The 25,213-nt window shown below is 36.1% G+C and overlaps 1 protein-coding gene across 1 annotated transcript in view; it reads right to left on the bottom strand.

The window, feature by feature from the left end:
* Positions 1 to 25,213, bottom strand: part of LOC128794411 (nebulette-like) — a 91,077-nt gene that overhangs the window by 17,438 nt on the left and 48,426 nt on the right. The window contains 8 exon segments of the mRNA XM_053954237.1: positions 10,400 to 10,528; positions 11,489 to 11,581; positions 15,586 to 15,757; positions 17,186 to 17,290; positions 19,503 to 19,596; positions 21,502 to 21,593; positions 21,994 to 22,086; positions 25,020 to 25,112. Coding sequence (XP_053810212.1) covers positions 10,400 to 10,528; positions 11,489 to 11,581; positions 15,586 to 15,757; positions 17,186 to 17,290; positions 19,503 to 19,596; positions 21,502 to 21,593; positions 21,994 to 22,086; positions 25,020 to 25,112 — 871 coding nt within the window.

Here is a 25,213-nt window from a genome sequence, read left to right as displayed (position 1 = left end):
TCCCTCTTTGCCTTGCCCTTTACTAGTCAGTTAGCCTGCTTTCATGGATGTCTGAGCTACCAAGCTGGTTGCTCTCAGTAGTTCTGTCAGAAGCAGCAGTTTGTCTGCATGCTATCCATTACAGGAGTCAGTAATAGTAAATTGGAATATCAAACCCAGATATAATTAGGTTGTCGAAATAACAACCTGAAAGTATGGCCTAATTCACAGAGGGTGCTAATAAATATCTGCCATGCTCACTGACCTCATTAGAATTGAAGCTCTGAACTACTTGGATTCAATAGCAAATTCAGAGTGTTCCAGCTTAGGAAGTTTCCATAACCTAATTTCTAAAGATATAAGACATAAACTGTGCAATCTTCAAATACATTAAAAAATTATGGAGAGACCAACAAAAGTACTGATCTTGTGTTTAAAGTATCATTAATTATTCATCATGCAAGAAATCAAGACACCTTTACTCTCATGACTACTTACTGACATACTACAGTTTATAAAATAATGTATTTTAAACTAAACTTCATAAATGTCATGATTAGACAAAGATTGTTTAAAGAATCATTATTTCAGAACACCATTTTATCAGCCAGCAATAATTAAGACTAACTATGTTGTATCCACCATGTAAGCTGAAGTAGATTATTATGGGAAATGCAGAATCATGCAATTATAAATCCTGAGAGCAACTTCAACATAAAAATTAAAATCTGATTTAGAACGAAATTGCAACGAAAGATCTCATAGCTGTTGAGCATATGTCAGAGAAAACTAAGACATTTTGAAAGGAATATCAAAGACAAAAAAAAAATGTCTAGTGTGCTCATGTGACACTGGAATCCTGTGTTTTATTTGAGGTTTCCTTTTAGGCAGGGACTATCTCATATTTCAGTCCGAAGTTCTTGATTTGTATGAACAAGCAACAATAATAGTTATGCTGCTCTTTGTGTTTTAAGTCCATCATAAATCCAATAGCAGATGAAGAGGGAATTTGAGAAATACTAGCTAGGACAGTGGAAGAACAGTTGGCAAACTGTCTCTCTAGTACATCATGGTCTATGTGTCTGGTGATTCAGACCTTCTTAATTCTTCACATTTCAAGGAATGGTGGATCCATCAATTCCATTATATTATTTTTCATGGCAAATTATCTTCCAAGGTCCATTCTGGTCCCTCTGAGGGTTCTAAATCTCTGTATTTCAAAAGTCAGTCTCTCATGGACAATTTTTTCCCTTAAAAAAAAAAAGTATGGCTTTCATTCCTCTTCACAGTAACTGCAAAACAGCAATAGGTTTTTAAAAAGCCCTAGGCTAGCACAGTCTCCAGAAGCTTTGTCTGCAAGCAGTTATCAAATATCACAGTCTAGAGAAAAAAGAAAGGAACCCAGGATGTCCTATTTTCTATAGTCAGCGTTAAAAGAAAGAGGACAGTCAACAGAACATCCATCCTGATCATTAAAAGACAATAACACAGGGAATATTTTTGCCAGAAGGAGATCATGGATACTGCTTAGAGCATCATTTTTATTGAGGTACAGGAGTTGGGTAATACTGGTAATAACTCAAAAGCTTCTGTGATCATTAATACATTACTGTCATAGTAAAGCATCACAGAGTTGTTAAGTATTAACTACACATAATTTAGTGCTCTGGCAACAGGAGAGGAGAAGAAGCCAAATCTCAAACAAGCCATAGAGTCCCTGCCTGCATCTGACTCTGGATCAGTGAGGTGGTAAGTGGCAGCCTCATAGCTTACAAAAAGCAAAAGCCAGTCCTGTTCTGGCAGAGCAGACAATTTTTATGTTCCAAAAATGACATCAGCTTCCCCAGACTGCTTTTGGAATGGTCATTTAGGACTGCAAGACCATAAACATTTAAAAAAATTTATTTGATAAATGTAATTCCATAGTAGGCCCTTCAAACAAAAACTTTTTCAAATAAAAGTAAGGGTGTTTATTATAAAATAGGGTGTTAAATGATCTCCCAGAAAATTCAGTAAAATATTTCTAAGTGTTATCAGCCTTTAAAAATATAGGAAAAGGCTGTTTGTAGTGTTTATTCATATTCATGGTTTTTCTCAGTTTTGCTAAAAAACAGCACAAAATGAAAGTGAACCCAATATAAAATTACAATTTAGAATTAATTATATTAATTATTATCTTCATCCAACATCTTGAACAGTTGTTTTGGGGATTTTAAAAGTTGTATGAATTCTATATCTGACTATTTAGGACTTTATGGCCAGCTACAACCATCTACTTCACTTAAAATTTATTTCACCTAAAATACAAACCATTTATCCCCCTTCCAGATTCCACTGAGAAATTTTTACTACACCACTGTAAAAGAGAAAATTGCTTAAACTATTTGGCTCCTAATCCTAAAACTAGAGTCTTATTTGTTCCTAGTTTTGAATCCAAAAATGAAATTTTAGGGTTATTATTATGAACACAGAATATTCTAAACCAGTTAAATGTACTGACAAAAAAATTGGTTTGATATTCAACTGCAATATCTTTTCTAGATGTTTAATTCACTCTTTTTCCTCATGAAAGTAAATTAAATGCATTAAATACTCTATTGTAACCTGAGGAAAAAAGAATTACTGACAGGGTATATATTATATAGATTATATATTGTCATAGGAATTTTTCTAGCAGTTCAAATATAAAAGATCATTTTATTCAGACACCACTACAAATATTAGTTTGGCATTTTCTTCAGTGGTAGCTGCACAGTCCATGGAGTTCAGCCTGTGTGTCTGTTAACAGCTGCTATGCCACAATAGTTGTACACAGCCCCCATTTCCCCACTGGTTCTGTGCCTGGAACACAACCATATCACAGGGTCTGTTACAAACAGACCTTAGTGCCACCTGACTTTTTTGCCTGACATTCAACCTAAGTTGCAGCATGTCTCAGCTGAGACAGCAGTACAATCTGCCTTTTTTCTCTTCACACACCAAACTACATTATTTTATTTATGAAGGCACAAAATGTCTTAAAGCCAGCCCAAGGCATCCTCAGTCCTAGTGGGGCCATGGTGTACCACAGGAAGCTGCAATTCCTACTTAAATTGTGACTAGGCACAGCTTTGCTCTAGGCTTCCTCACAAAAGGAAAGATTTAGTAAAATGAAGGTTAACATGTTACATTACCCACAGGCCTTCAATTATAATTTGAATTCTCTTACATTTACTGAACATCTACTGTTGCCCTTGTTCATTAGAGAGAGAAGCCTGCAAGTTCTTCTCACAGAAGCTGTGCTTTGATTTCTGTGCATCGATTCATTTGCATAGTGGGAATAACCAATCTGAGCAATGGTGGAAGGATAGCATTAACGAGGATCATCTATGTCACTGCACACAATTTTACTAATTATATTTATTGTCCACTGGATATAACATTCTCTGAAGTGTATCAAAAGCTGCTCAAGGGAACCACACTGAACAACTGAAACAACTCCTTGCCAAGGGAGCCATTAACACTTCCAACTGCTGAGTCACTTGGAAACTTCCTTTCCACTTTCTGCTCACCAACTGTTTAATGGAAAAGGGAACATCAAACTCAGACAGCAGGCAGAACAAACAGAAGGATCCCCTGAACTGCTGCTATACTACAGAAATTAAAAATGAGATCTCTTCTGGATTGTCCTCCACCTGGATGTGTGAGGATTGTCTTTTGATGGTGCCAGATGCCAAGAGTGTGGGAGAGAAGCATGGAAATCAAAGATAGGCATAAGGAGTCTAAGCATAAATATTTTGTAAGTATGAAATGTATGTTCTCCCTGGAACATTAACTCATGAACACAGTGAACACATGCTGAATAAAAATGTGCTTTCAGACGAATCAACAATTTCTATCTTAACCAGCATGGAGTATTTAGTTTTATTCCCAGCACCCTACACCAGACCTTAATCAAAATTTAACTAAGCAATCACTTGAATTACTATATGAATTTTCAAGCTTTATGTTAAAAAATCAGGTTTTACAGATAGCTAATACTTCTTTGTGGTGGAAAAGAAAGAAATATAATTTTCTGGACTAATTTCTCTCATGTTCTGCATTAAAAAAGCATTCAGCAGAGGACACTTAAAGTCCAATAGTCCAGACTAGGACAGAAAACTGATAATGCACAAGATAGTGCATAAATGTAGCCCCAATGCCTTTCTGGATTCCTATACTTACATGGCTTAAAAGGCTTAAATGGATTATTCAGAGACAAAATTATATATTAAGAAGAAATCCTCTTATCATGTAAACACATAGAAATTAGCACATTTGTAGGGAACATACTCAACTTGTTTCTAACTGAAATCTAAATTCTTACAACTAACTTTGTCTTTACTTTTTCTTCTTACCTCAAATCTAGAGGAGAGAAGTTTTTTAACACCAGGAAGCCTCCCACTGCTTTCAAGAACTCCTCTAATTGTAATGACATTATTTTAAATCAGGAAAAAAATGCCCTTTGAATATTAGGAGTCACTGCAAAACAGGAGGCAGAAGCTAAAACAGCAGAACACACCTTCTTCAAATGAAAGATGCAATTTTCAGAAGGGAGAGAGCTCTGTCTTACTGCCTGAAAAACCACATCCTTTTGGGGTACAATGTGGTTACAGCAAACCTTTACAAGGGAAACTGTATCATTTCTGTAAAAATATATTTGAGAATCGAAGACCAGAGCTCACTGCTTTTGGAGAGCAAGCTCTTTAACAAGGAAAGCTCTTAATGCTAAATAATTTGTGGCACCAGAGAGATTACAAATATATACATGCACTTGTGTCTGTATAACATACAGGAGAACTATTTAGTTAAGTTCAAAAATATCACAGAAGTTTGTGGGGTAAGTTATTTATTATTTGACTGCAAGCATTTGCAGTACATTACACACTTAAGAACAGAAAATCACCTGATTACCAAGATGAAAAAACAGTTTTACCAAAATGCTGTTGAATGGAAGAAGACTATTTTTTCCCACATGTTAGCTTTCAGGTTGGCAAACCTGCTGGAGACTGGCATGTTAAAGAAGGAAAACCAAAGTACCATCTAGTCTGAAATACAAAAAAGTCAGAAACAGATGTAAGAGTCTGGTGTCTTAGAGAAGTATCAATGTGACCCTCACTAAGAGCTACCAAGAGTAGACAGAGAGCATAATTTTGATGTGCTCAGCCTTCTGTGGCAGGGAAGCCTGCTGACACACTTGAAAGGGGACAAGAAACCCACAAATGCCTCCCGTTCTTCTCGTGAACTGTACAGTTCCTCTCCCTCTGAATGCCATGTTTGATTTCCGGACTCTGGGGAACACTGTGGAAACAGAGTTCAGCTACCTAGCAGAAAAGAACAATCCTCTCCTGACTGACAGAGAAGAAAATGTAACTGCTGTGCCATTCTGCTTGACCTCCCCAGAATGGCAGAGCTTAGCAACTGAATATGAATACGAAGAAGAGTGAAGGATTCCTGCCCTGTACTCCTGACACCTGAACCTGGACATGGAAGACAGATCTCTCTATTACAACATAAAGAGCAGTAAGACATTGTTCCCTCTTTTTTTCTTCAGCTTGTCTTTTACTTAATGGTGATTTTTCCCAACCTCAGAACCAGTGGGTTTTTTATAAAAATGCATGGGAAGGACAGATCAAGGAAGGGATTTTCAAGATTTTCGTTCCTCTTCTTCGTTCAGCTCTTGGCACAGGAGAAGAGTTATGACCACTATCCCAGTGCAAGGAGACTCCTTGGCTTCATACTGGGAAACATTTGCAATTCCAGTGTGTGAAATAAAGAGGGATTTTCTCAATTTTATCTGAGTAGTTCGTAGTCTTCTGACCAGACTAACCAGGAGCAGAATGAACAGCAAAGTTCCTTGTTCTAGGATTTTCTGTGGTGTATATGTGTGAGTGTCAAAGCCTCAGACAAATCCCATGAACAATCATTTTACATACAGAGTTACAGATATTGGTGTGTGCTGGGGGAAGAGAAGGAGACATCCTTGAAATTAACATATAAAATGTCAGTGTTAGGCTGAGGACTAAAAGGCCTCTCCTTGAGCTGGTACACAGAACAAGGTTGCTGACAGTGACACACAGCAATACCTAAGGTCTGTGTTTGCTCTGTGCAGGGCTGTGTTCACACTGCAGCTCAAACAGCAGTTCTTCTAGTGGCCTACAGTGAGCTCCTGCCTCAGTGAGGAAAGAAGGAAGATAACCCCTGGAGTCTGAAGGAAGGGAGGGGAGCAGACTCAGCTGTTTTGGAGCCTTTCTTCTTCAGAAGTTCATATCACAATGACATGCCACTGGAGAGAGAGATAAAAGGACTTACTGTTTCTCATTGATTAAACTTCCACTCCAAGCTACATAAAGACTTCAAAACTTTAAAAAAGAGACTGCAGTATTGCGTTCTCTTCAGTCTTCATAGACTTTGGAGTCATATTGACAGCAATGCCCATTTGCTGTATTTATTCCTCAGAGGTTGTTTGCACCAATTGTTTGTGGCTTTCTTTTTTGTTATGTAATATCAATGAAGTACCTAAGAAAAAAATTCAGTTTTCTCACAGTAACCTACAGGTTACTTTTAAGGTAGATAATAAAATCTGGGTATCTAGACTGCCAGTGTGAGTAAAAGAAGATAACTAACCAGGCAAAGATAGAGACTGCTGCCAGACTGTTTTCATTAAAAAAAAAGAAAGGGAGACTTTAAAATATCATATCATATCAAGGCTCCTTTATGCTCACTACTTGTCTGGTGGCAGCAGGTGAACTGAGTCGGAAAAGCCTGGCTAAAGAAGACAAGTGAAAATAGCACACATGCAGCCAACCAGTAACATGCTGGCTCCAGCCAAAGATATGACATTTCAGCACTCATGTTTAAAACACAACAAAAGGCCCTTGAAAATTCTGTCCTAATATCCACTAAGGTTTCCCACATTACATGTGTTTTTGGGAGTATTGCAAAACTGATTTCCATCTCCTACAGACTGATTTCTATGTATCTTTTAAGATAATATGATGATGACATAGAAAATAACCAAGAAACCATGTTTCTTCCCCACCAGAGTAACAATATATTCATAACTGAAAATGAACTGATAGTCAGCTCTTATTTTTCTCCATCTACAGACTACAAACAATTTAAAATCAAAATAAATGGTCACTTATACTGAAAAAGTCTGAACCTGTGGTAAGGAAAACATTTATGCATCATGTCAATATGCTGATACACACCTAGACAAAGGTGTGCATCAAAAAAGTCAAAAAAATGTGCATACAAACTGGACATTAAGAGGAAATCAAAGGGAAAAAAAAGAAAAAGGAAAGGTCAAATGCAAAAGAGGAGAAAACCAGCCCTGAAGGTTTCAACTAGAGACTTTCCAAAATAGTGCCAGACTGGCAGAGGTGTTGAGCCATATGATGATTGAACCAAATCATTCTTTCCTGGAGCCTGAATGCAAACTAACAGGGCAGAACTTTACTCAAAGGGAAGGAAGGGAAGCAAGAGAGTGAGTGTGGAAAGAGCTAGGAGAAAACCACTGTACAAGGCTGCACGGAAAATCAGAGCAGACAGAAAAGACTTTATAAAGAATCTAAAAAAAAAAAAACCCAAAACACAACAGTTGAGATGTTTTTCAGAAAGAATGTTGTCAAGAGAGACCTAAACTTCAGAACTTTGCTGCTTTTTCCTAGTGTTCTGTGGAGAAAAAAACCTGCCTGGTCTGTCTTTATAAGCAAAAATAAATCTGACATCCATATATCTCAACCTCTCTTTCTGAAGAAAAAAATCTGAAAAGCCCTTCCAAAAGTAATGAGTTCTGTGCCTGCGAAGTTGCAACATCACTGTTAAAAGCGGGACTGAAAGAGAGAAATCATAGGACTTATTCTATTCCTTTTTAGCCAAGTTGAAAATAATTACTCAAAAAGTTGAAAAGTAATTTCAAAAATATGATTAAAATGAAAGCCCATGAACTGCATCAGCTTGCTGAAAACTGTTAACAATTGTTTCCCATTGAATTTTTCCAGCAATACTCTAAAATACTCTAACAGGGAATTTTCTAGACTTACATCATGCAAAAATCTACTGATTTTGTAGAGAAGGACACATGGGTCAACTCAACATCATAATCTAAAATAACAGTCAGGGAACAAAATAGAAAGAATTCTAATGAACAGTGTTAGTCGTTTCCCTGTGCTGTTATTACTAAAATTCCCCAAGAGAAGAGAAAGTTATTTAGATCTGAATAAGCCTTTAACATCTGATATTAAGTCAGAGACCCAGCTAAGGGCTGGGAAGAGGTAGTTAAGGAACAATTCCATCAGCTGTGGCAGGCGAAGATTTGAATTATGTATCCAATATCAGTAAAGGTATCTAAAATAAAGTTTTTCAATTGAACAATGTAGGAATATGTGAAATATGATGAGACAAGGCCAAAGACACTCTGAGATTGTAAAATTGGTTACAGGTCTCCAACTGTCTTTCATGTTGGCAACACCATCAGATAGAAAAATGGCCAGTGAGAAACTCTGCTGATCTAAGAGTACAAACTCCATGAGAAACAGCCATGGAATCTCACCAAAATGGATTTGGTTCTCATTTATGGTATAAGAGACATTGTATAAAGGTCATGGGCAAACTTGTCTTGTGGCTATGTGCAAAATGACCTTTTGAATGGGATGAAAAACATTGGCATTTTTGGCCAAAGATGCTATCCTCTGCTAGCTGTCTCTAAGTGTTTTCACAGAAATGGCATTTTCTTGTAAATCATTAGGATTATGTTCAGTTACTTAGCTGTGGCACTTATTTCTTCCCTGCAATGGGAGCTGTCTACAGATGCTCAAATCCTGGCTGGTCAGCTGGGTTAAAACAGAAACAACCTCTTGATAAAATATGTTGATCTTGGAAAGGATGTATTCAAGACATCACCACAACAATAGATGCAAATAGAGCCACAAAAAACAAGCTTACTAGTGCCAGAACAACAAGGAAAATAAAGCCCATTTCCTATTCTCAAGTAGTAAAAAATATCTGTTAAAAATCAAATCAAGCTGGCAATGTTGAAATGGCTTGGAATACTTCCAAAGAAAAGATCAGAACAGCTATAGACAAACAACGTGCACTGGACTATTAAGGCCACTTTGCACCATCACAGGAAGAGAAAAAACAACATAAATGTGGATCATTGCTATCATCTATTAAAAGAGATGAGAATATAGTTAAAATACCAAATAAAGATAGCCAGATATGATAAAAGGCATTTCTGTCAAAGATATGTGTTTCTTTCTTTGTTCAGAGTTAGCACTTCAGTCTGAACACCTTCTCCCTCACCCATTCTTAATCAGAGCTGCTTGTATGTATTTACACAGCACCCATATGAAGGTAGACTCCATAAGCACCAACCACCACAGTAACACATTACTCCAGTGAATGGGTGAACATGAACAAGTGCAGTCTATGATTAAGATGTCTTAAAATCTTCTAAAAGCATGGGTAATTTAATGTTGTGTGAGCAACTAATTGGTTTATTACAAGAAAAAAAAAAAAGTAACCCTTTGGATAACCTTTCCAATGCACCATTTTTTCACAACTGAGAAGCAGAAATTACTATTTTAAAAACTATCTAATTAGAATGCAATGATTCAGAATATTTTCAATTCATCAGTCAAGTCTAGTGCATACTGTAACACCACTAGGATGACTAGACCCTTATTCATCATTTTCCTAAATTTTGTTCTAATCAACAGCATCAAACAGGTACACAATGTGGGTTTATACCTGAGAATGCAGATTTGTCAAAGTATTCTAATATTAATCCATGTTAAACCATAACAGACTACATACACTTCCCAGATGAATGTTAACCTTGGTCCTCAAGCCACTGAGAGGATGAGAAAATTTAGTTATGTGAGAGAGAACACAATAAAATTCCTTGGATTTTTTTTTAAAGATCAAAACAGAGAGCCATAAAAACCTGCGTAGTTGAATATGGGAAAAAGTACTTTAGTCACTAAAATACTATTATATACTTGATTTACCCACTGAAAAGCCCAAGGTAAATATGCTTTTTTCAGGTTAAAGGTATATTTCATTCAGTTACAGTGTGTCATTCAGGAGAAAAAAATAAAACCAGATTCATGTACATTTTGCGAAAGCACAACACAGTTTCTTTAAAGCACTGTAAATAGGAGTTAACAGGGCTTTGGAGCCAACAGCATTACCAAAACTGTGAAAGAGAATTCACAATAGAATGGTATGGCACGCAGAAACTGCACAGTCTTGCTTTACTTTCTTTGTCAATCAGGCAATAGCTTACAAAGTTTCTACTTGTGACTACACAAGGATATGGAGTTAATACAGGCCTGTGAAATCTCAACACACTGCAACAGTGTCGTTAGTGAAAAAAGGTGGGAATAAAGGGTACCTCCTTCATCAGATGGCCTTGTTATCTCACTGCAGTAAGAAAAGGTAGGGTTCGTGTCAGAGCCATCTGATTTATAATCCCCCAGACTGGTAGAATGTAAATACTGCTTACTGTAACGGCTTGCTCTTTCTACAAAGGTAGAAAGAAATAAAGAATATCACAGTAAATAGATGATGGAAGTGCAAAGACAACCAGCAACATAAACCCCACCACTGCTAACATCGCTATTCATACACTGATGGCAGTAAAATTAGAGAAAAGTAAATTCTTTGCAATTTGTTTCCATTTTGAGCACCATTAGTTCCAACGCTTGCTTCAAAATCTAATACAACTAAGCTTTTTCTTTGCTTTAAAAGAATAGCAGAAATGGAAGGTGGTATTGAGATACCAGAAGGGAAGGGATAAAGATGAAGAATACAAAAATTTCCAGTGGAAAATCAAATTATTCCTTTATCCCAGCATGCACACAAGTGCATGTAGAAATACAGTTGTATGTCGCTCAAAAGAATATTTAAAAGTTCCAAAGTAGCAAAGGAAATGCATGTGAAAAATTAAACATTCACAATAAACACTCCTATGCAGGAAAAGTATCAATAAACTTGTAAAGCCAAAACCCACTCCCTGTTATTACATTGCTTTCTCTTCTTTTCTATGTATCCTAAAATTATGAACACCTTGGAGTTGAAAATAATTGAACAAAGCATAATGTCATGTGCCATATAGGCAAAATGTGCATGGAAAATAAATCAATTTTGTAAATAGGTCACTTTCTATAAATTTTATAAGGTCCAACTATTTGAAAATTCTACTTATAGCAGGGACAAAGTAGGTCAATGCTTTTTAAATGGCTACTTGTAAGTGGCATGAATAACTTGTTTAAGATAAGATTTATTTCACTATTTCTTATCTCCACATCTCCTATAAAATACTGCTTTTAAACTACAACAGTTATAAATATATATATATATATATATGCAAGTATGCTTATAAAACATATGGCTGGCATATTGACCTGAAAATTTACAGTATCAACTTAGTTTCACAAACATGAAAAGCTGAACTGGGGAGAAGTCAGGATATAAGCAATACCAGAAAGCATATGCAGACTCCTAGACTGAATATTGTCCTCCAGAGGATCAATGTCGAAGATGGAGCCGGGATCTGTGCGCCAAACTTTAAGATCTTTTTCCACAGCACAGAAAGTATAAGACAGACAAACAAAAAAGGAAGTAAAAGCATGAAAGGAATGAGCTTTAACAATCAGCAATCAATTTCCTTCATCTAGAAATTAACCAAAATACCTAGATATTCACCTGAAGAGATCAGAAAGCTTAATTTCCTGCTTAAAAGAACCTAGTGTATTCATTTTAAGCACTAACATTACCTTAAGGAGACTTTTGCTCCTAATTTTTCTGCATTTTCTAAACATGACCATAATATGTTCTTAAGTCTAAATAAACATATTAGAGTTCTCTTCCAGGAGCAGAACCAAAATCACCAGAGGTATAAGATTATTTCCCCAGTTCACCAGGAGTATCCGTATGTGTGGAGATGCTGCAGCGTATATCCCTATAGCTGACAGCTGGCAGTACACAGCTCCACAGCTGACAGAGACACTACAGACTCTCCTTTGAATATACAGCAGAGATCAAGTCAACATAAGAAGAATAATCAGGGCTATAGCTCATCCAAAATAAATTTCTACTAATTGCTTAATTCATGTAAACTCAAAAGTATCTAGCATTCTTAATTAATATCAAAAAAATAACTAAGGCGACAAATTCAGCTGCAGAAATCTGCAGTGTACACATCTACCATATGATAAAATTATGTCCACTCTTGAACTTAACAAGTAATTCCCTGTACCAGTGTGTGCCCAGGTAGCCAAGAAGGCCAATGGCATCCTGGCCTGGATCAGCACCAGTGTGGCCAGCAGCACCAGCACAGTGACCATAACCCTGTACTCAGCACTGGTGAGGCCACACCTCAAATCCTGGGTTCAGTTCTGGGCCCCTCAATTCCAAAAGGACATTGAGGTGCTGGAGAGTCCAGAGAAGGGCAATGGAGCTGGGGAAGCATCTAGAGCACAAATCTGATGAGAAGCTGAGGCAGCTGGGGGTGTTTAGCCTGGAGAAAAGGAGGCTCAGGGCTACCTTATCATTTTCTACAACTGCCTGAAAGGAGGTTGTAGTGATGTGGGAATAGATCTCTTCTCCCACATAACAAGTGACAAGATGTGAGAAAATGGCCCCAGGTGTGCCAGGGGAGGCTTATATACTGGATATTAGGAAAATATTTTTCACTGAAAGGGTGTCAAGCACTGGAACAGGCTGCCCAGGGAAGTGGCTGAGTTACCATCCCTGGAGATATTTAAAAGATGTGTTGACATGATGCTTGAGGACATGGTTTTGTGGTGGGCTTGACAGACCAGGGTTAATGGTAATATCTGATGGTCCTAATAGTCTTTGCCAATCTAAATGATTCTATGATATCTGATACGTCTAAAATTAATAAATCTTTTAATCTCTTCAAACCAGTTTCAACTAAAATCTTGATGTAAAATATAATCAGTCAAAGCACAAATCTACCAGATCATACATTTTTACTATAGTTTCTTCTTGGGCAGACCTGGCTGCAAGATTTACTCCATATACTGGAAGTAGGAAAAAAACTGTCTTCCCAGCTTTGTTCTTTTGCTGGTTTGAGAGGTACCAAGCTCAGTAATGGGTTGTAGGTAAAGTAGGACTGTGAGGACCCAAATATTTCATGTTTCAAATGATTAATAGCCTAGATGCAATGGAAAGAACAGACAGAGCTAACAAAATAAATCCCATGGCTTTAGAATACATTCAGTGTATGTACATTGCACATTACACATTATCTACCACAATTCCCATAAGGTGAGGCGTAGTGATAACTCCTTCCTGCCAAGATAAATTAAAGCCAATGCAAAATCTTTTGATAGACTATGTGTTAGTCCTAATGGAGATAAATTATGCACCTACATAAAGTACTGATGGGCATGAGAAGGGGAAGGGGAATTGGTGAACACCCAGCTTGTCCTGCTTGATCATGCCTTAGTAAGTGAAACTATAAGTACGGCTTCATGGCAGCACCAGTGCAAGAGTCATTGATTTGTATTGATTTTATCCATCTCTGTAATCTGAAATAACATACATAGAATCTTGGCAATATATAACACAAATCAATTTTAATCCCTGGTACCTTTTGCCAAGGTAAAATATCCTTATATTCATGTGAGAATTGTGGTTTCTCTTTAGTAACAGATCCAAAGCTCACCAACATCAATTTATCTTGATGGGTTTAGAATGGCTTAGTAGGGTTAAAACTAGTGCCTATTTGCCAGAGCAGCGTCATTAATTTTAGTAATCAGGCATTTCAAAGAGTAGCTCTAGCTTCGCCAATAACACATTAAAAATCAACCAGAGGGATTCTGACACACTTTTCCTAACTGGCTGAACAATTTACGGCTACAAAAAATACTCACGAGAGTCCTAAGTACGTTTTTCAGTTTGCAGATTTTTTTTTGAGCTGCCAAGGACATTTCACGAGCAGGGAGCTCTGCTTCTTTTTAAACAAGTAGATATTATAATTGCAATTTTATTCCAAAAAAAAGCATTAGCTGAAATAGTCATGGCCTTTTTCCTTTATATAGTTGTACAATTTTTGCTGTTTGGCAGGCATGGGAAATTAAGAATTTCCATGTTTTGATACTGGAGTATTTTTAGGTGATAAATAATACTATATATTTCAGTTCTTACAGCTCATTAATCTATCTCAGAGATGTCCTTCATTCCAATCTGCTTGTGCTAGCAAGGCTTCAGTTGCTGAACATGGGATTGCACACATGGCTCTTACACAGGGCTACAGCACACATGCAATGCAGCAGAGAGCAGGAGACTTGTAGCATACACTAAAGAGCAAATTGCAAACTGAATCTCACACTGCAATTTTACAGAAGCATTTTTCTTTTTCTTTGGCTGCACCACAACTAGGAAAGTGAGCAGTGATGGAAGATCATCAGCACCTGCCCCAGGCAGAGCTCTCTTAACACATACTTTTGGGAAACCTCTTTTCATATAAGGCTACCATAGCTACAGACACATAAAGGATGGCAAAAAAAAGGAAAGAAATATACTTCGTTATGTGGGGGAGACTTATTTGGAGACTTTAAGGAACAGACTGAAAAAGTATCTGCCAGGAATAACATAGTTAACCTTGCTTTAGGCAGGAGGATGGCCTATGTGACCGACAAGTTAGTCCATTTCACCTGCAATTTCTCGGGGTTTTGTGATGCAAACTTAGTCAGCCTCACTGTTATCACTATATATGAAGAATTTCAGAGTGCTATCTCAGTATGTTTTTTTTGTATGCAGATCCTCTGGAGTCTACATGGCTGCAAAGCACACAAAAACAGAAATGGGACACACCAAAACAAAAAGAAATGAGAAGAAAAAAAAAAGGATTACTGCTTCGTATGCCATAGTAGACTTGCTGACTTTTCAGCAATTTCAAATATCCACTTCAATTTTAAAAAGAGCTCATTATGGTTATGCCAAATAATACCTTTATGCAATACCTTGACTTTACATATAAATCTAATCTATATTCTATCCCTTGAACACTCATCCTTATCTTGGACCATCTTTCAGAACATCACTTCTCAACACTGGTAGCTGGCTTACCAGCAATCTAAAGAGTTAGTAATGAATTACAGCCTGAGATATTTTTAAAGCTGTGTGAAATTGTGAAACACAACGTAAATAGATATGTGCAATTCTGAAGAAATTACTGACTGACAGAAGGAGAAATTTCAAATTGGCCTGCAAAATTTAAACATTGATAGCTTGCAGAATCAGTTTTAATCATCTTTCTTCTGTGTAAAATTAAGATTGTAGATATTCTGACATTCCTTTTAGAGTCAAAATTAAAATGTAAAGTAATAGTAAAAACTATCCATATATTTTTTTTTTAAATTACAGAGCAAATGACAATATATCTCCCATTCATTCCCATTATGACTTCTCTAGAAGTTGACATGGAACCTGTAGTTCAACCAGAAGTTTCATGGTGAAAAAAGAGAGAAAATGGAATCTGGAGAGCAAAAACAGGGGTTTTTATCTTCCCCACCATGCCTTCAATAACAACAGTATTTAACAGCTTACCAACAATTATTCCAGGTCTTCTATCCATTTCAACAATATGTGGATGCACACCTTTATATGCGGCATCACTCACAATTTGGGTGTTTTTTCGTACACGCTCTGTTATAGGATCATCTACCACTGGGGTGAAACCTCTGCCCTTTGTCTTCTCAAAATCTTCATGATATTTTACCTAGGAAAACAAGCAGAATTACATTTTTCCCCAGGTTGCAATTGACAGCAAATGGTTATTCTGTGCAGGAATACATATATGTTTGGTTTATGAGGCACTCATACACTTTGACTTGGCACCATAACAGAATTGTTATACACATGAGACAGGCTGGGTGGCCAGCCAAGTATTTTCTATCACCTTAACTAGTTTTCCTGATATTTTACTATCAATTTTGCATTTCTTTTCCATTGACATTTAATTAGGCACTAGCTTAAGCAGCAAAGCATCATCTTACTATCACACAGAACATGAAACAGACCTTCACTCAGGAGGTCACCTAGTCCATTCCCTTCTTCTCTAAGACAGGATAGCTGTCTATTGATGCAGACAAATATATCTGTCACTAAAAATATTCCAGCAGTAGTAGTTCTAAAGAATTCAAGTGTTGCCCTGTTCTTTCAAAAGTTTTAAAGTTCTTTTAAAAGTTTTCTAAGCCTTCTGATGTTTACATAGTTCTACTGGAGTTCTCACACACTGATCATGTAAATAATGATTGTTTTGCATTCTTTTTTGTGGGAGGAGAGAATTGATAGACTGTTAGTTTGACCAGTGTAGTTAGAGAGGTGGCAATTTTATCTTCCAATCCACTGTCACTTTTGGAATTCTATATATTGCAAAGTCAAAAATAAGAGTTACTTTTGCTCTTTTGATCTTAGTGTGAGTGCGTGAGTTATTTCGTGTCGTAGTGCGACACTCAAGCATTTTCATCCCCTGATAATTTTGACTACTTGCACAGTATCATACAAAATGCATATTTTGCTCTTTTGTTTTATCATATGTCAGCTGGATTTAAAAATAGGCTTTTAGAAAGAATAAGTTATTCTAAACTGCCTGCTTTAAAAGAAAATAATAGAAAAAAGGACATTAGAGTAGAAAGTGTTACAGCACCAAGTGTTGGAACAAAACCCCAGTATTAGTAAGAGTTATAAAGGTAGTACTGCTGCTTATGCATATTACATTATAAATAACTTAATCATCCATTAATTAAATTGACAAACATTCTCACACAAGCTGATGCACACAAAACAACTCATTCCAAGAACCAATGTCACGCAGAAACCAGGAACATGCACAGGCACAAGGTGAAGTGTGTCACCTAGTCCAGTGAAATTGTGATGCTCAAATAATGTGTGTACATTTTTAAAGAAAAAAAGCCAAAAGAACGGACATTTAACTGTTAGAAAACTTTTTATTAGTATTTTGAAAATGTTCATGACACTCCTATGCAGTTAGCAAACACTCCCTCTACAGGCGTAAGAAGAAAATATTCCTTCCATACCTGAGGAGAGAGTTTCATTAGTTACCTATATTAATGGAAGGCAAAATCCAGTGAAAGTCAAGTGCCATTCCTTAGAACGCTCTAGTCACAGGAAGAAAGTACCCTACCATTGAGATGTTGTTTTGTGTTTCTTTGACATGCCTTAGCTCAGGTGTGTCTAGAAGCACACTACGTCTACCTTTCATCTGCCTCTGATCACTGCTGTACTTCACCTGCAAAACAGCAACAACAGCACAGGTGAATTTTTTTGTTTACAGTAGGAAGGATGGTGAGAATCACACCATGCAACAGTACCTTTCCAAACCACAGTGCCTAACAGTTCTCTTCTTTCTTTACACTCATGTGGCAGTAAATTATTTCACAGTGAGGATACAGCTGACCTTGTATATTGGTAAGGCCAAAAGGCACATTTATTCCATCAATCACTTACTCAAAATAAAGTATTGATTTAAAAGCTGAAATTTGTGACATAAGTGAAATCATTCATTTATGAACTGAAAAATAACATAAATACTAAGAAAACACCACTGTGACTTAGAACATCCTTAAAACATGTTTGTATGGCTGATGATAAACTACCTTCCTATTACCAAGACAGACACAGAGTCTGTGGGATTGGGATTACCTGAGAAACCCAGGGAATTCAAGTCTTACAAGAGGATTAATATTTTGGAAGGCTTATAACTCCCATTCAATAGCCAGTCTTTACTAGCAGCACAAAGCAACATGGTTGGGAAGAATCTGAATATTTTGTATCCTAAACAAATGTTTGTGTTCTGGGTTTAGTGCATCAGTAAATACTGAATCTCTTACACCACATTTCTCCTGATTAGCTTATTTTGTGGCATTTTACAGACTAGTAAAGATATAAGGTTAATTATCTGTTAAAAATAAGAAAAAAAAAACTACTCAAAATTCTAAAATAGTGAAAGTAGCTGATCCTACTTATTGGTTCAGGAGTGAGTATTCTAACAGTTTTTTTTCTGTCGTGTTGAATTCTTCTACCAGTGGCCTCTCTTAGCCCCTACATCACACCATAACCTGTGTACTGTGTTATTTAATATTTTAGATTTACCTGTGTCTTCACACTCCAAGTATTACTTTTCATATAAGTTATGCAAATCTATTTCAACATGCATTTGTGATGAGAAAAAACATGTATTGAAACTGTCTAACCCTCCTTAAGATTATATATTGGCTAAGAAAGCACACCCATGAAAATATATATTTAGATGTCTGTGTTTCATAGGTAAGTTTGAAGTAATATATGAGAAACAAAAATATATGGTACTGCATATTCTTCAAAGCCTTCTTAATTAAACAGTAAATTCTCTTACAAAATACATTCAGCTACATATGCTTTTGAATATAAGGCATTTTCTGGACAGAATAATTACAGTCAACATAGGTTGATTTTTATCTTTCTCATTAACATAGAAAAGTATTTATTCCTGTAAAACAGCAACAACCTGAGTCACTTGGTGAAACACATTAAATTTTCACAAATTAAAAAAATATTTGAAGACTAGAACTGTTGTGACATTTTCCTCTTACTTTCAACTACACACCTCAAAAATAATTGACTTTGGTAAATATTCATGAGCATTTTAAGAACATGATTAAGATATATGCAGTTATAAAGTCAGATTCCATTCCTTTGTCCTTGGACATATTCCCTGACAAATCCAACCTACTTTTCACTCCTACACTCAGTTCTCAAGTGTTCACCACTTGTAATTCTCTTCTGCCACAGTGATTCTGCATGAAAGGTCTTCTATTTACCATCTGCAGTGACTTTGCCACAGATGTTGTTTCAGTCTTGAGGACGGACTGCAATATAACTGGTCTTATCCTTTACTTCATCAGGCTTTTTGCACTTCTTCCTTGGTCCTCAATAGAATTATCTCCTGCTTCTTACACTACCTTAGTAGCAATTACATTTTATTACCATAAAAGCCAAGAAATAGATATTATCTTACTCTTTAGTATTTAGCAGTGGAACTGCTAGTATTTAGAACTACTCAACTCTAACAGAGGTGGCATGTCACAGAATGGAATGGACACTTCCCATGCTTTGAATCACAAAAAAAAAACCCAAATATTTGCACTGAGGTTAAATTCTAATTTCCTTTTTTTCTTTACTGCAAAGAATGGTAACCCTAACCTCTACTGACTTTCTCCTCGAAAAATACTGACACCAACCCAACCACTTACTTTTTTTTGCAAAAATAACCAGACAACCCTGAATATGTTTGTTGCACATATATGCAGTCCATGTCCTCAAAGAATAAAACCAATATCTCATCAGTGAATTATGTAGTTAGATTTCTTTGACATAGCAATTGTAAAAGGAAAAGCATATCTATGTTTATATTTCTACAGTGACTGAAAAATCTGAATGACAAAAAGATTCAAACAACTTGCCGAGCTGATATTATCTTGATTCTTCCTGACTCTCTCTATCTCAGGAGTGACACTCACAGCAGTAGCTTTGCCAGGCTGCTCTCTGTAGTGAACCTATTATTTAAATAGGAAATATATATTCATACTATTTCAGATATAGCAATATATCTTTGTTTTATATAAAAATGCATGACTTCAAAGGTCATCCAGGAAACAACTGAAAAGCTAAAATGCATCTGAAGTTTATTAAAGTTTATAAAACTTGATTTTTGAAAGGTAACATGACTTTTTTTTACATACAGGCTGTTTATTAATGCATTTCTGTGGATATATACCCACATATGCACACAATATCTTGGCATTTACCAGACTGGTCCTTGGCTCTACAGAGAAATAACTCATATTTGGAATAGGGTTAAGCCACATATAATGCAGTAAAGGCAAGCAAAGCACATGAAAAACTGAATTTCAGGAAGGTCCACTGTAAATACATATTTGTCAAGGCACAGAAATTCTATAAGGTCTCCATCTATGTTCTAAATTTTATATATTACACATTCAAAGGTGATTAAACACAGAGGGTGCAGTACATCAGACAATTGCCAATTGAATCCAGCCTAATTTCACTATGCATTTATTTAAACGTACTCTAGGAATATCCCCTTCATCACTTTGTAACCAAACACAATGCATTAACCAAATGCACATCCAAAGCTAGATCAGGATCTAAAGCAGATCAGGACAGGATGTGGAATTGACAGACTAAGCAATCTAACATTAATTCTAGCCCCACATGCTGGGGTGTCAGATGTGGTAAATATTTAGTAACCGATTCTGGCAACAAATTCATACCATTAATATATTTTTATGCAAAATAAATGCTTCCATACAAAAGCAAGCTCTTGGGTTTAAGTGATAAGGTTAACTGCGCAGATACATTATGCTCATAATTCTGCAGTGCACTGTGGCAGTAAGGCAGTTATTGCTTAAGCAACTGTCTTCCAGCACAACACAATTTTGTTCTGTCCACATCAATGTATTCCAATTGAAAAATTAATGTCTTACTAAAACTGTGGTAATCTTTTAAATGGATTAGACCTGTAAATTAACATTTATGAAGGTAAAATGACTATTCAAGAATTAATGTTTCTAGAAATGGCTGAAGTTAAAGAATCTTCACTCAAAGCTATTCCAGTGACTTGAAAAGAATTTAAACTTTCCAGTGAAGTTTTCACAACACAAAAAATGATGAAGAGTAAACAACAGTTTGAGTAGAAATACTATAGAGATTGTTTGAAAAAGAGGAAAGCAGTTTTTGAACAGAATACATTTTAGGAAAGCCAGATATATCAGCAGTAATCCAGAAGTTGAGTTAGAAGGACAGAATTCTTGAAAATTGTGACTAAAAATTATTTTGGCAAATGCAACAGAAAGCACCCTCGGGAAACACTGCAGCTATTTGTGGACCCATGACCCACAGCTGCTGATGGCAGCTCTCAGTGAGGAGAGTGCCTGGTCTCTCATGGACTCTTCAATAGGGTACAACTTCATCAATGCAGGAAGGCAGTAGCATGCTCCAGTCCTTGTCTTCTTCTCTGTGTCCCTGCAAATGGTTATCTCAGCCATTAAATACTAAATTCTGACAGAGAGGTTACTGGGGAACCAGAAGGAGACAGGTAAGAGAGCAGAAGTTTGAGCACAACTGTTGCTAATTTTTCTCAAAGCAAAGAAAAATAAAACTGGAAAGAGATACTCTGTTTAAAAAAAAAAAAAAAAAAAAAAGGTCAAGATCTTCTGCAAATATCCAAGGAAGATAATAACATCTCAAACAAAGCAAAGCCTTGTCACAATTGCTTCCTAAGAGAAGATTTTCAAGTAATTCCATTACTTGAATTCGAACACATTACAATACATTGGTTTTCCCCAGACTAAAGGAAAGGCACTACTTCAGAAAACAGAACTTTGTATTCATCTTCTACACCCAAAAATTATACAAAGTATTCAAAGATAGCAACTTCCCATGCTGACATTCTCTTGATTCCTCTTGACTCTTTCCATCTCAGGGGTGACACTCACAGGTGTAGCTTTGCAGAGCTGTTCTTTGTACTGAACCTACAAACATGTCAGAAGATATTATAACAGAGATTTCCAAGTAATAGAAATACATAAAGTGTGCTAGACATCACTAAAGAGCACATTGCATTTGCATTTGGATGGAAAGTACCATTCCTTAATAATCAATCCCATCTTCCCACACAATACATAGTACTCACCCTCTGGCAGTTCTTCTATTTCAAACACAGACAATTGTTATTTCAACAGAAATACTTCACTTTCATTCTTATGAATCAAAGTGCAGGCTAAGGAATTATCATTTTACAATTAACTGATTAAATTGGTCTTTGTGGACAAACAGAAAGTAGCACAAACACCACAGATATATTCACCAAGACACATTAATAACATTTAATACAGCAGAGAGAAGTGTGCAAGAAATGAAAATGAGGCACACATTGCTAATATTCTTCTGGTTTTCTTTAACTCTCCTTAGTTCAGGTGGATCAGAAATAGCTGTTGCATGTCGAATTTCCTCCTTGTATTTAATCTGCACAACAGATATTAAAAATATTATCAATTTAAAGAAGCGAGAGACAGGCACTAAAACACATCTATCACTTTATACTATCACCCTTACACATACTGCACTACTAGACCACATCTACTAACATCATCGGCCTGAAAAGCAACAGTTATACTTAATTTCTAAAACAGTCTGCTAGGCTCTCTGATGTACCTTATTTGATAACATGAGCAGAGAGCACTTATAACAATTCTAGTGTACTAAAACTCTTGCAGTGGGAATATACATCACGCGGGATTGTGGATATTTTCACCATAACTGGGATGCTGCATACACTACTTGGAGATCCACACCACTTTGAAAATGACTTGGTCTTACTATTAACTTGCTATGGATTCTACCAGTCCATTTCAGAAACCAAGCCTTTTAGGTGTTCCTAAAAGGGTAGATGGCTTCAAAGTCTCATTTAAGTTCTTTAAAAACACGTGTGACACACAGGTGAGGATATAGTCGTCTGGATTGTTGAAGCTTTTGCAGGTGCTGTCAGATATTTACTGCTTTTTTCCTAACATCAAATTTTCAACTCTCTTCTCAAGACACAGTACTTCTGGAGAATGCCCAATTTCATAGCACAGACAAAACAACTTGTTTTCCTGTAAGCTCATACTTGGAAGCTGCTTTGACTGAAATTTATAAATAAATAAAACCAAACCAGTCCAAAGTACAGAGTAGGAATGGAAAATTACAGTCCAGACAGTTTAGGACTGGCAAAAACACTACAGCACTAGAAAAAAGGGTCTTTTAACAGAGACTGTTAGGTAAGTTTAAAAATTGGCAGTGCTACTCATCCTTAAAATGCTTCAAAATGTCTGTTACTTGAATTTTAATAAGACCCCCCCAGCTTTGTGGTATTGACTTACATACCACCAGAGTTTCCTCACAGATTTCACATTAATGAAAACACAAATAGATTCTCCCAAAGCACTTCTTCTTCCCAGTGCTGTGTCCAATCCTGCCTGCCCCACAATATAAACAAGTTTTTAAATGTCTTTAGTTATTTATAGCTTCTCAGTGCAGATTCAGCTACAGTCCATGCGTCTGTGGCTTGCTTTGAAAGTTCTGTGAGATCTTGGTTTCTTCCAAACCAATCATCACAACAGGTGAGATGAGCTCAACCTCCTTGGCTGTCACCACCTTATATTTTAGGCTTTGAAAACACCATTCTTATGTTTTCCTCTTACATATGTAATCTGGAAGAATTTGATCACTTTCAGAACGTGATTCAATGGACTTTTATGTGTGGTTGGTTGTACTGCATGTGTTATTTTGGTGCCCTGGTGTTTGTTTCACTGCAAATTTGCTTCACATTCCACATAGTAGTTTTGTTTAGCCCAGAAAATAGTTTTAAGGCTGTCTCAAGTTCTTCTGGCTAAATTCAAAAATATGTGTAAAACATTTAAATCTAATGGATTCAAAATTGGTATAATTTACCCTTCCTTTGGGACTCCTGTAAATTACACAATACAATTTCCCTCTTACTGCACAATATAATTTCCCTCTCACTGACATGTAATTTGAAACACTCTTGTACATTGCCTTTAAATTTGGCATGTTACACCTCTAATAAATATTATACATGACTAAAGTAATTTCAAGTACACTACATGTAATAAAATACCTTTTTGTAAAACATTAACTCTACACAAAGACTAGCAAGGTAAAGGCCATGTTATTTACATAGTACCACTACACCACTAATGCATTTTGTACTTCCCTTGGTGGGTTTTTGCTCGAATGTGTTTACTAGCATACAGTTCAACCTTTCATTTTTCCTCTTCACCACTATTCAGGATTTCTAAAACAGCAAGAACAGTGTACACTATTTTTTGCATTTCACTTTGAAATGTATTGTGAAAAAGTGTTAGAATAAGACTTCTCCTTTCCATGTGACTACTCTTGAAATAAATGTCTGTGGTAATTGGAAATTTAAAAGCAAAATAACAACAAAAAAACCAAACAAAGAAACAAAAAAACCCTCACCCTCAAATCAAGAAAATCAACAGCTTCCCAACAAGCAGGTTTCAACTGTTCAATATCCAATTATTTCAGGATTTAGGACACATGATAGCTTGCACTGTGACTCAAAATGACAAGATGAATAGTGATGGATAGAATAGAAAAAACATTTTAAGGAAAATATGAGCTTTTCAAAATTTTTTGGAAATTCTCTACTGACCTTACTTTGGTGGGAAATTAGGTGTTTAACACTATTCGCTAAACAACAAAATTCTATGAGAATAGGTGTCTAGAGACCCTAACTCATATTTTAACTAATACTTAAACACAACATAGTATCATGTCTATACATTATTTTTATATCATAAACATAAAAAATGCCCCAGAGGAGTCCCCACCAAATATAACAAGGAAATGAACAAGACAGTTACAAGGGCTCTGCTGCTTGGCAGTCACTTTTCAGGTTTTTTTCCAAGTTTTGCCACATATTTATCAGAAGATAATGTATTATTTGTAGAAAACATTCATTTTGATAATTTATTTTGATTTGCCTACTAAAGTGCCAAAGACATTTGGCATCCTTAGATAACAACATCAATTCAGCACTATTCTCATCAGATCCACAGATCAACTTGTCCCCAGAACATAAAGAAGATCCACTGTCCACCTTTTCACATAGGTCTGGACATAGTTTTTCTCATCTGGAAGTGTATCAAGTCCTATGCAATACATGCAGTCTCTAACAGAACATGATAGATTTTCTTTTTTGTCACATGGTATTTTTCTAACCTGCAAATACAATTGTTGTTCAGTCTGCCATATGGGGAAATGCACCTCATATTTCTCACTCCTGAGAGACAAAGCACTTTCCTCAAATATTTAGTTAAAATATTTATTTAAATTAAATTTTATTTAGAATAATTTATGTTAATAGCACTTACCGAACTAATATTCTGTTGATTTTTCTTTACTCTTTCAATCTCTGGAGTATCTTTTACAGCTGTGCCAGCTCCTACTTCCTTCTTATAAAACACCTTCATTTCCCCAAAAGAAAAGATTATTATGAGACTGTTAGCAATGCAAATGCTAGTTCTCATAAAAGGGTTAGGCAATTTTCCAAGTTCTAAATTGGTCT

The sequence above is a fragment of the Vidua chalybeata genome, chromosome 1 (genome assembly GCF_026979565.1).
Source record: "Vidua chalybeata isolate OUT-0048 chromosome 1, bVidCha1 merged haplotype, whole genome shotgun sequence".
NCBI lineage: Eukaryota > Metazoa > Chordata > Aves > Passeriformes > Viduidae > Vidua > Vidua chalybeata.
Note: the sequence above shows the minus strand (reverse complement) of the source record. Positions and strands in the feature narration are given on the sequence as shown.